The 13,052-nt window shown below is 40.1% G+C and overlaps 1 protein-coding gene across 4 annotated transcripts in view; it reads left to right on the plus strand.

Moving 5' to 3' along the window:
- Positions 1 to 12,178, plus strand: part of GNG2 (G protein subunit gamma 2) — a 52,886-nt gene extending 40,708 nt beyond the window's left edge. For all 4 annotated transcript variants that reach the window (XM_075192846.1, XM_075192848.1, XM_075192845.1 and 1 more), the window contains 2 exons: positions 105 to 220; positions 7,219 to 12,178. In XM_075192846.1, the coding sequence (XP_075048947.1) occupies positions 134 to 220; positions 7,219 to 7,347 (216 nt within the window). In that variant the 5' untranslated portion in view covers positions 105 to 133 and the 3' untranslated portion in view covers positions 7,348 to 12,178. The remainder of the gene's footprint in view (positions 1 to 104; positions 221 to 7,218) is intronic.
- Positions 12,179 to 13,052: the final 874 nt, after the last annotated feature.

Below are 13,052 nucleotides of genomic sequence, written 5' to 3' on the forward strand. Positions count from 1 at the left end.
CACATCCTAATTATAGCTGTGTCAAACAACCCTGCACTTACTGATAATTACTGGATGTATCTTGTGAATTAATTACCTTTCTTTATTCCCTTTTCATTCTTCAGCCCGCCTTGGAAGCCGCGCCGGCAGCCTAATGGCCAGCAATAACACCGCCAACATAGCGCAGGCCAGGAAGCTGGTAGAACAGCTGAAAATGGAAGCCAATATCGACAGAATAAAGGTTTGAAATGTACATTGAGGGGATCATGATACAAATAAATAACATACAGTGACGTGACCAAGAAGAGGCCCTTGCCCAATGAGCTTACAATCTAATAGGTGTGGAGAACACTTGATACATAAGGCAAGCAGCATTATCATCCTCTAATATTATATATTCTTATACTATATATATATATATATATATATATATATATATATATATATATATATATATATATATATATATATATATATATAATGTGTGGATGGCCAAACCAGATAATCCCCTCCTGTTTGGTATCTAGGGAGGTTGCCAACCAACTATAAATTTACTGACTGTACAAACTGAGTCAATTGAAAACAAAAATTATTTAAAAAAAACTATTTAAATACCATTTATAAGCCCCCCCTTTTTTTTATTTATTTCCTATACCCCTTTTCCCTTTATTTGCTTCTGGTTTTCACCTTTGTCTACGTTTTAGAGTTACATAACTGTCAGTAAAATAGTTTTTTTTTTCATACATTGTCTAAAGAATATTTTTAAAAGTTGGAAACACAGAGGTCTGTCCGTGCGGTTGCCAGATACCGGAACTCCGAGCTGTCTGCCGTATAGATTTCTCTTCATGCCCAAAATGATACTATTGTCTTCAGGTGAATCATTGTTTGATCCTTCGTTCAAGGAGCGCTCCCAATAGTCATACCACTCGTGGACCACCTGACCGCTTTGGGGCCAGATGTGGGTCGATATCAGTGTAGCCGGTAGTCCGCTAAGCCCCAACGTCCTAATTTTTCTACTATTGGTTAAGAAATGAAAGAGAAGTAGTAGATTAATCAAACTATCTAAAAAGGAAATGTGGATGTGTTGCCCATATAAACCAATCGGATTCTAGCTATCATTTTGCAATTGTTTAAAGCACATTTGTAGATGCCACAATAACCAAGTAGTCCAGAAGTGTTTGTATGTGTTACTACATAAAAGAACAGACTGCATACAACATCCGTGTGCATGGTGCAGGCACTGGATCCAAGACTTCTGTTTCTGTGAAGAATGATTGTTGGCTTTGGCTCCCTTCCCCCCAAACCCCTCTCTCGCCCGTCACAGCAGTCACTGCTTAGTTTTGCTCCCCTCTCCTTAATAAATGCATTAAATAACATTTACTTTTCCCGCTACACTTTGTTAAAAAATGCATGCGTCGGAACTAAAAATCCAGATGAACTTTTCCTTCATGGACGGATTTTAACGCACAATGTGATTTCCAGAATTAAGTGACTTTGTCTGTGTTGTACAAAGCTTCCACCCATGGTGCTATGAATAATGGAGATGAACACATCAAACAGCAAGAGATGGGGAGGGGGGGGGGAATGCAGATGTATTTGGATAATTTAAAAGGTGGAGATGCGCATTGTCATTAGCCCAGCTGCATTCTTCACCAACCAACACCCCCTGCTGTTCCCGTGTTGACAGCTATTAATGTCATTATGTTTGTTTAACTCTTGAAGCTACTGCCTTGCCAAGGTGCCTATAACAAAATAGAATCCTCATCGTGAATAATATTATTTCAAGTAGAAGATATATCTTGGTTATAATATGGAGGCTGTATTATATAGCACAGTACCAAGGCAGTAGACCGTGTCATTGTGTCAGTGGGTGGTCATGCGTACAACATGGGGGAGAGAGGAAGGAGCGCATGTTTAATTTAATCGCTAGGACGGGAGTACACAAAATTTGCTCTGACCACAGTAGATTCTCTGTGCTACGGACACATGCTGGGAGCTCCCAGAATCTGCTGAATAATAGATGCTCGGTATAAATGATTACAGGTCTGTTCCTGGATGCAAGGAGATCTGCTTATTATAGAGGCGGTACCATGACATCCGCCTGGGTTTATATATGGATAAATAAAACGCTTTTATCAACAATAGATTTTAGGAATATTCGGTTCTCTGAGGCTTAGAAAGATGACTTACATTGGGGATTGCACTTTGCAAAAGGTCTTAGAAAGTGGGCGTTAGTCGATTCATTTTGAACATGAAGTGTTGATAGTCTTTAGAAAACTCATGTTGTGTAATAATACAACAAAATATTCAGTTAATTCTAATAAATCAAGTGGATTTTATTTATATATTTTACAATGACTGAAGAACATGGTTAGCATTAAGCTCACTTGTTTCTCCAAATAATTGGGATTTTACCATGGGGAACAGCTATAAATAATCATTATCACCATTTATTTATATAGCGCCAGTGATTCTGCAGCGCTGTACAGGGAACTCATTCACATCAGTCCCTGCCCCATTGGAGCTTACAGTCTAAATTCCCTAACACACGCACACACACACACGAGGGTCAATTTTGATAGCAGCTAATTAACCTACCAGTATGTTTTTGGAGTGTGGGAGGAAACCGGAGCACCCGGAGGAAACCCACACAATCTATTCTTCAATCTCTGAAAGTGCAGTTAACTGTATACACCAATCAGGTACAATATTATAACCACCTGCCCATTATGGTTTAGGTCCTCCTTGTGTCTCCAAAACAGCTCTGACCCTTCGAGGCATGGACTCCACAAGACCTCTGAAGGTGTCTTGTGGTATCTGCCACCAAGATGTTGGCAGCAGATCCTTTAAGTCCTGTAAGTTGTGAGGTGGGGCCTCCATAGCTCGGACTCGTTTTTCCAGCACATCCCACAGATGCTCAAATCGGATTGAGATTTGGGCAATTTAGAGGCCAAGTCAACACCTTGAACTCTGCCATGTTCCTCAAACCATTCCTGAACAATTTTTGCAGTGTGTCAGGGCGCATTATCCTGCTGAAAGAGGCCACTGCCATCAGGGAATATCGTTGCCATGAAGGGGTGTACTTGGTCTGCAACAATGTTTAGGTAGGTGGTACGTGTCAAGGTAACATCCACATGAATGCCAGGACCCAAGGTTTCCCAGCAGAACATTGCCCTGAGCATCACACTGCCCCCGCCGGCTTGTCTTCTTCACATAGTTCACCCTGGTGCCATCTCTTCCCCAGGTAAATGACACGCATGCCATTTTGGAGATGCTCTGACCCAGTGGTCTAACCATCCACAATTTGGCTCTTGTCAGAGTCGCTCAGATCCTTACATTTGCCCATTTTTCCTTCAACCAAGAACTTACTGTTCACTTGCTTGGACCATATTTGTTTTACTGGCCAGTGTTAGTGATTCTTTCCTGTTATTCACTACACAGTTAACATCTGTTTTAACGATTAAATTACAATGTAAAAATCTTCCAGGCCTTTGAACATACAGAACGACTAATTTAAAAGTGAATGTTTGAGACTTTTTGATCACAACGTTGTATAGAACATTTTTGCAGATTGTAATTTAGAACTTTTTAGCCCCCTTCTGTAAATTAGTATGTTAGTCTCTGTCATTTCTCCCAGAGATCATTTTTATTCTCCTTACTTCATGTTTGGTCATTCCGGCTACGTGAGCTTTATACTGCTTGCGCTGTCCTGCTATATCCCGCTATATCCTCTAGTGTACATTACTTCTTTCTCACCCTATAAAGCCTTCAAAGCCTCGTTCTGCTTTTTATGAGATTTGTTCCTGTAAGTTTATTTTGGCAGAGCAGATGTAAAGCCAAATATAGCCGCAGAATATACTAGTGTAGAGAAATAAGTAATGCTGATCATTAATAATATTTTATGCTAACATCTTCTTTACAAATTAAGCTTTGTTTGGATTAACTATTTTAACGCTGTACACCCATTGTAAAGGAAATCATCCAGTCGGGTTTTAAACCAGATATGACAATTTCAAGTTGGTCAAGAGGGAGAAATGGTTTATGTGGTGCAGTAATGGGGAGTGGTCTGCTACAAACATGAGTGTGGTTTAATTTGTTGGTGGGTTTTTACAATATATATTATAATATTTTATATTTCCCCGTTGGCCGGTGTACCAAAAATGATATTGATCAGTCCCCGTTGGCCAGTGTGCCACACATTACATTGACCAGTTCCTGTTGGCTGTTGTACCACAGATTATATTGACCAGTGGCCGGTGTACCACACACTACATTGACTAGTCCCAGATGGCCAGAAATTTCGAGCCTCTATGACCTCCACCTAGGCCCGCCGCTGACCAAGAACATTAAGATGCTGGTCAAGATAGTGGATGCTCTACTCTCCTGCAAAAAGCAGCAGAGAGTCTCCATGTATGCTCAACTCCTAAGGAATTGTCATGGCTAAAATCAAAATTTGCCTGCTTCCGGTCACAGAAAAATAACCCTTTACAGACACGGCCGGCAAAATCTCCCATTTAGGCATTGCCCCGCCCTCCAATTCTTACCCTCTGTATAGCATGGGCAGGGTGGCTGCTTCTGCTCCTCTGAGACTGGGCATGTGGTGGTGGCCTGTGACATCATCAGCCAGCGCCGCTACACTCCCTGCCCATTACCATCATGGAGTAGCAGCAGCCAGGAGCTTCACGGATGAGAAGCTGTCAGCTGCTGCCGCTCTGTGTCTGCAGCCGGCGCTCGGCGTGTAGGTGCTGTGGGGAATATAAAAACATTGAATAAGTGACTCTATATTTAATGTATACGGTGCCACAAAAGGTCCGCAGAGCCGTACATGACATTTACAGTAGTATACCAGAGAGAAGGAGGTTACATTAGGTCACTCATTCAGTGTTTTATACTCCCCTTAAATTTGGGTGGCCAAGGAGACCTCTTAGTGGTACCACTGACCCTCCCCAGGGGGGGGGGGGGGGAGAGGGAGGGTGTTTGATGCTGATCTGAATGGCCGCAGTCTCGCACATTTGCCATTCTGCTGGTTTGGGGAGTGAAATTAACCTTTTAAAGGAGACCCTCGCACATAGGGAATCTTTAATGATAAAGTTAATTTTATTTGTTACCTTGTGTTTACTGTTCCTGTTTAACCCCATTTTTGAAGTTGAGCAGAAGTTTACCCATCTCTTCCATCCCTCGCTCTTACACAGACAGTGGCTGACAGAACCACTAATCACTAGTGACGTTTCCTGATACTGGGCAAAACGGTGCAACGCAGCTTCACGTCAGCGCAATTCCATCAGCTTTTTTTTTTTTTTTTACAGACAACTGCACTTGTGCATGGGCCCATTTGACAGAGTATTAACCTGGTACATGATTAGTCCGAACGTTAAAATATTGATGTACCAAATAAAGTTCCTCTTGTGTACTTCTGTATTGTTCTATGTTTCCCGCACATTTATCTCGTGCGTGGATGACCTACGTAATAAGTCATGACACCAAGATGCTCCAGTGTAACCTGTCAAACTACACATTGGTGATCGCTGCTCCCATATGAAGGTGAACGGACCCCAGAATAGTGGCCAATAAACCAAATTTTGCATTTTACCCAATATTAATTTTCTGCATATATACATACTCCATTTATCTCGCTATCTCGGGAAGGAAATAGCAGACTCTCTAGGTATGAAAAATGCTTTATTATTATTTATTATTTTGATTGTGGCAAAAGTGGAACCATGCACTTGTGGGCGGAGCGATACGTCATTTTACCACTGAAGTGCCAGTATCGCCAGCTGAGAGTCACTCTGCTACCCCCCAGCAAAATGTTGTTGTTAAATTGGTTGTTAGATTTCACTGTAGTGCAGGGTAACAAACTACAGGGCAGATGTACAGCACCTCCCAGATCATACTAGTGCTATAGAGTATTTCTTGCACTCCAACATCAGACTGTAAGAGACACCTACCGCAGCTTGCAATCAATGACTGAAAGGCTGGTGGAATAGATTATTGGGATGGAATCGTGGTTCCACTGGAGGATACACTGTGCATCTGCTTATACATCCTCTGTACGGAGATCATAAACCAATCACTTCATTTTCAGATACGCAGGTGTCACTAATCCTCCTCCCTGTACAATACGGTCTATATTTAGCATACACACCATACCTGAAATAGAATTATAGGGTATGTAGCTTAGTAATTCACAGCTTATTACTATTACATTAATGTCCATTGGGTTTACTTGCATTGAAACTATGTATATACCCCCCCTTATTTCATTTTATCTCACAAATGATGCAAGTCTTATTTTTGTCTTGCACGTGTAGAGCAATTCAGTATTATTAATACCATCCCCAATGCCCACGCTTACTGTGAAGTCACTTTGTGTGTCCCATATTCTAATGCATAGTATCACTTTACTAACAAATATTACGAACATGATCTATTTCCAACTATTCTTTGACCGACAAAGTTGTGTATATTTAAGGCAGCACGGTGGCTCAGTGGTTAGCACTTCTGCCTCACAGCACTGGGGTCATGAGTTGGATTCCCGACCATGGCCTTATCTGTGTGGGGTTTGTAAAAAACAAAAACATAGTAGCACTTACTGTGGATGCACTTGGGGGTGTAACTAGACAGTTTTAGGCTCCAGGGAAAAAAATCTGGTAAGTGTTTGGCAGAGAAAGCGGGGCCCTCATCTCTGGGCCCCATAAGCAGCTACACCTGTGAAGCCAGACCAATAGGAAGTAGTGGGCGGAGCCAAAGTCGTGCAAACACTAAGTCGAAGAGTAAGTTATAACTAAATCTGCTGTGCTAGAGAGGTGGACTACAACAAAATGGCCACCTAGCTTCAGGTGTAGTCATTGATAAAGGTGGGGGGAAAAATTATGTGAGGGGATAAACAGTGGGGGAGAGAGGGTAGGAAGGGTGGTGGGTGGTGCTGGACACTCCTGGATGGCTCTAGATACACCCATGAGTGAAGCTTGACCAGCCCCTTGGGCGAAGTAGGACACACCCCCTTTGGTGGACCGGGCACAATCTTTTTTTTTTTCTAATTTTGAAATTATCCTGTTTCCTGTTAATTGTGGGCATACTTTTTTTTTTTTTTTTACTTAATTTCTTCTATTATTCCCAATTTGCATTATTGTGTTTTGTTTCTTTTTACCTTGTGACCAGTAAGCGCGCTTCGCGTTTGCCAAACGTCGTCAGATTTTCTAAAACGTTTTTGTACCTTTTTTTTTTTTTTCTCCATAGGTATCTAAAGCAGCTGCAGATTTGATGGCCTACTGTGAAGCCCACGCCAAGGAAGACCCCCTACTGACCCCAGTGCCTGCATCGGAAAACCCGTTTAGAGAGAAGAAGTTTTTCTGCGCCATCCTGTGAGGTGGAATTCGGTCTGTGGTGCGGTCAGGCTCCCTGAACACTGATTTTGGAATTTTTAACACCTAGGACTCTTTTTACGGTCGGCAGAATCACAACAAAATAACAACAAATAATAATAATAAAAAAAAAATACGAAGCTGGAAGCTACGGTGCAAGTCTGAGGAAAACATGGCACCTATTCGGAAAACAAGACGACGTTAACTTGCACCAAGACTTGTTGTGTTTTCCAGCCTGTAGAAAACATGTAAAGTTAAAAAAAAAAAAAAAAAAAGCTTTGTGTCACCTCTCGATTAAGATCCTGTTTCTAACGGGGTTTTTGTATTTTTGTTTAATTTTTTTTAAACTTTTATTTAGTTTTTTTTTTTTTTTTTTTAAAACCGTTCTTTCCCACGGCAGATGTTAAAGGATGTACAGTGTGATTTTTAATTTTGTTTTCTCTTGTTTTCTGATATTATTTTAATGTTAAATTAAATTGTAACTTCTAGCTGCAGGAAACAAAAACAAGACACTGCAATGGTGTTTCTATGTAATATTTTGATATTGTGCATTGTTGCGTTAGAGTAGCACAAGGATGCTTTTCACAATGGAGATCGTAGAAATAATATAACCAACTTTCACCGTGTGTATTGAGGAATTAGCCAGCGTTGTGCCACAGTTCACTATAAACCATGGCTGTGTTTTAAAAAGGGGGTCAAAATATGTTACAACGATTTCTAAAGTTTTTAACTTCGTTTTTGATTCTGCAAAGTTAATTGTCCAATGCTGTCGTTTTTCTATTTTTCCTGACTAATTTGAAGGCATTTCACATGAAAATAAATGAAATACTTTCCACATATCCCCTTAGTGGAATAAGCTTTAGGGTACGGTTTTGCCGCCTGTATATTATATGTGTGGGGGTACCGTGTAACCGATTTGCTGCTAGATTACATACAGCCTTCGCCATAATGTCTCTCCGGAGCTGTACGAATTCGCCTCGCTTGGCTGTACTTTTATGTCTAGAATTGAAGGTGTTAACGTTATACGTCTGCAATCAGAAAAAAAATATTTTATTGTGACACTTAATTTCCTTTCTAAGTATTTGTTTTCCATCTGCATGATAAGAAAACTTTGCTTTCATGAACTGTTAAAAGAAAAAAAAAAGTATATATATTTTTTTTTTCCTTAACAGGATGATTTCTTATCTGTTATTCCTTGTATACCTAAACTGGTCAGAATGTTGAAAATGTCTTAATATTTATATTAATTTGGTGTCTGGTGATTGGGTCATATTTTAAGTTGTTTGAGGGGGCTGTTAAAATTGTTTTGCCATCCCATTGCATTTGTTTAGGACGAGAAAGATTGATATTATAATAATGTTCGTTCTTCTGGACTCCCCATAGTAACCACTCATGGCAGTGACAAGCTAAATGCCATTGCGTTACGAATTGACTGTTTAGCTTCCTGTTTGTAAAGTCCCATTAATAAACACAAGCTCATGCCTGCAGGTGTGGTAATTCTGTGTTACAGAAGCTGGGTCAGCTGGGCGTCAGAAGACGTTGAGGTTGAATTGCAGATGGAGTGAACTTTAGTGCATATTGTGAAATGCAAGTAACTTTACATACACTCTGCTATTCAGGGGAGAAAAAAAAAAAAAAAACCTGACATCTGAATGAGGGATATGTTTTACGATGATTATTTCAGTAAAAGCTGAATCATTATTTTGTATTTGATAAAATGTATTCCTATTGTACAACAACCGACCAAATGTAAATATTTATAAATAACTAACCTAGTGAAATTATGATGTTGAAATGTTGAGTTAGTAGCATTCTGGCCAGTCTGAGTGTACATTTGGAACGTTTACACATTTGCTCGTTTTTTTATGAGGAAAATGGCATTGCTCATTCTGCGGTGTATGTTTATTCTACCAGCGGGGCAGACTAACGTGTATTCCCTCACACAGCACGTTCGGCCATTTTGTTCACTCTGCCAACTCACTGGGTACTAGTGTCATCACTGAGGCAGGGGGTCTACACAGGCTGGAGGCAGCCATTTTGTTCAGCTTCCCAATTCACTGGGAACTAACGTCATCGCTGGTGGGGCGAGAGGTAGTTCCTAGTGAATCAGCAGGGTACATTGTTTAGGAATATTGGCTCAGCTCACAAAATGACTGCCACCAGTGTCTGTAGATGAGGTCTACAATTCTTTTACTTTATTTTTGGAAAAAAGTTTATTGAACAGGTTCGTAACATACACAAGAAATACACATGTAGATTTGCATAACATAGTACGAATTGGAGGGACGCCTACAATTGAGATTGTTTTTCTTCTCTTCATAAACAATGTGGTTTCATTTGTGCTGCTTTTTTTTGTGGCACGTTACACGACGTTTACGATAACTACTTGTATGGCTGGAAATATGATATACATGCGATATAGCTCAGGGTAACTTCTAATATTCTTGTTCCGGCACCATAGACACCTCCTGTGGCTTCGTTTGCAGTGTATGATTATATATTGCCTAGTTCACGTGATCTGCCCTGGTGCGATTCATAGATTTTCACACAAGAAATTTGCACAGACCACACATTGTAACTTGCAGGGTATTGAATGAATGAACTTGTCTACAAAACCCACATTATGGTCACGTGCACTCATGTATTTCATCCATCTAGTCAAGACCCTATAGGCAACATAGGTTTATGGAATCTCCCCCTTCTTGTATTGCTGTCCAGTTGCTTATGTTGCTGACAAGTTAATTTGCCAATATTAGGTAGGTGCGACAGCTGCACTGATCCGCAGCAATTAGTTGACATGTTTACTGCAAATCAGGCAATTAAAGCAAGTGTCTGATTGGTTGATGTGGTTTATTGCAAATTTTGCACCTACATTCAATGTCCGCAAATGAGCATTCATGTACATAATCTCTGAGCAATTTCTGTAATGAAGCAAACTCAGATTTTGATGGTCCTATGGTATATTCAAGTGAAATTGGGAGTTGGCGGCTGCTGCCTGCTACCAAGTCATTAATTAATCTCCAACACTCTGCTACTGTTATGTTCCTATCTCTGGAATCCTTTCAGTTTTCTGCCACCTGCAGGATATATGAGGTACTGCATCATTTCTTCTAAGCTGTGATTTCTTAGTTTGATATATCAACATTGTTTGTGGTAAGTGTTTCATTATAGACGATTGGGAGGATCTGCTCTTTCCTGTGTTGGATGTCAGAGGCGGAACAAAGATATTTATTTTTAAAGTTGTTTTGTCTTTAAACCTACCAGGTATAATAATGATTATATTACCGACTGCCCTGAATAATTGGAATTCTAGTAAGTATTTGCAGGGTACTTCTTGAGTGGTTTCTTTTTTGTAGCCATGTTTAAATGTGGGTGTCTTAAACAATTGAAAAACACATATTCTGCCAAACGGTAGATGTTGCAGATCACACTGGGTAAAAAGTGACCTTAAATTTGATTACTATGATGGTGCTTGCCTGTGTAACTCATATTTAGGCAATTGATGGCTCGCCAGCTGCTGTGGTACTATAAACCCCAGCGTACCCTTCTGTTCGATGTCATTGAAGCAGGTGGCTTCTTCGATAAGTCACCTGACTATAACTGGGTTTACTTACTGTGTTAGACGCCCATGGATTTTACTCCTAATAATTCAATCATAGGGAAGTCCTATAATTCAGCCCATATGTTCTATAATTCTTTTGTAAGCTGTGTATTTTATTGCATTCACAACTGTACTGCACACACCGTTTTGTCCTTGTCAGCACCTGATTGCTGCAAAGTCGCAGACTCTAGACCCCTGCAACAAAAATAACATTGAAGTGCAAAGTATGTCGCTCTAGTGGCGGGCAGCCTGCTCATGGATATTTGGAGAAAAATGTAAAGACCTGTGTTGTTCAGGAACTCCCATAAGCCATATCTAACCTGTGATCTCCCGCAGCATGGCGGTTGGCTGCGACCTTTACTATACTGACGCCTCGAGACGCTCCAACCATCGTTAATACTTTTTGTCTTTAAAAATATTGTTTAGTGTTTTAAAAAAAAAAAAAGTTAAAACCACTAATTGTAACACGAATGGTATACTTCAATGGCGGATGCCAAAATGGCACTGGGAATGCAAGCCTCAAATTACTAACCCAGAGTTTGAATCGGCTCCTATCGACGAAGGGCCATTAAATCTGTGACATTTGATCGAATTGTGAACAAGTTAGAAATTTGAGCGCCGTTACTGGCCAAAAAATGTGTCCAAAGAGGACATCCAGACTTCAGACATTTGATGTAACGTGTAAGCTAAGCGTCTGTGTTTATATCCAGGGTAGCAGAAAACACATTATGTAAAAACCTTTTAACGCCTGCAACGTTTGAGGCGGAAGTGTCAAATAATCTGGTAAACTCATCACTTTAGTTAGAGATGATTAAATTGTTCTGGTCAACTGATCTCACCGGGACACTTCCTGAAGGCAGCCATTTTGTTGGTTGAGCCAATATTGACAATACAGCTTATTAATTCACTAGGTACGTCACTGAGGCATTTTGCCCTTACAAATGGCTGCCTCCGCTATTTGTGGGCTACGGGTACTCCACTTTAAAAGGGTTCGTAAAAAGTAGGATCAAATTGCTAACTGGGTTTGTGGCTGACACTACACTGAGTACTGGACTGTAAATCACATTTTCTTTATTTTGAGGTCTCTTGTAGGTGAGAAGGGGGACTGTTTAAACCTCTGTAAGTTTAAGAGACTTGAATTTAGAGGAAGATGTGTGTGTGTGTGTGTCTCATTCTTATCCCCAAGTGAAACACCGTGTAGTTGTTTTCAATAAACTTTTGGATTAACTTCAAACTGGTTCCTTGTGTCATTCTGGCAGATTAAGGGAGGGAGTTGTGGATGATCATAATTAATTCTGAAAAGAGGTCAAAATAAAGACAAATGGAGAAACTACTGCATTCAGATAAGGGCAGAATTATTATTATTTTTTTCATTTTTAAAATTTGATTCCTTACAGGTAACTTCCCTAAAGTTTCCTCCCACAATTCAAAAACATGCTGGTTGGTTAATTGGCTACTGCCAAAATGGACCCTAGTCTGTGTATGCGCTAGGGAATTTAGATCGTAAGCTCCTAGGGGCAGGGACTGATGTGAATGACAACATATCCTCTTTATAGCTTGTCCTGTTCCTGCTTACTTCAAAAGTGGGGTCACAGAAGGACGCGCAGGAGGTGAAGATTGATAACAATGTATGCTCCGACCCTAGCCAAATGGACCTTGAGAACTATTATAATAGTAATATTTTATTTAATCTTCATTTATTAGGTACAAACGTGAAATAGCAGAGATTTCATCTTTCTGTAGAAGAAAGATATTTAGTGTTAAAAAGTATACAATAACAAAAGCAATACATTGTAGCTGGGGAGGAAGGAAAAGAGAAAGAAGACGTATCTTGAATATACAATTCATGTGACTATCTGATTCACACCAGTACAACTTAGTTGGAACCAAGTTTAAATCTATTTGAAACTACCTATTATTTCCATTGAGATACCAATTACCTTCTGTCAAAATGGATGTAATTTAGGATACTCCCTCCAAATGGGAGGAGTACCCGACCCTTGTCTGTACCACTAACATTCATCAGAAACAATTTACTTAAGATGATGGGGCATCTAATTCTCATTCCTATAATAGAAATATTTTAACCAAAGCAAAAACAAATTAAT

Source organism: Mixophyes fleayi, chromosome 12 (assembly GCF_038048845.1).
Source record: "Mixophyes fleayi isolate aMixFle1 chromosome 12, aMixFle1.hap1, whole genome shotgun sequence".
In the NCBI taxonomy this organism is placed as follows: domain Eukaryota; kingdom Metazoa; phylum Chordata; class Amphibia; order Anura; family Limnodynastidae; genus Mixophyes; species Mixophyes fleayi.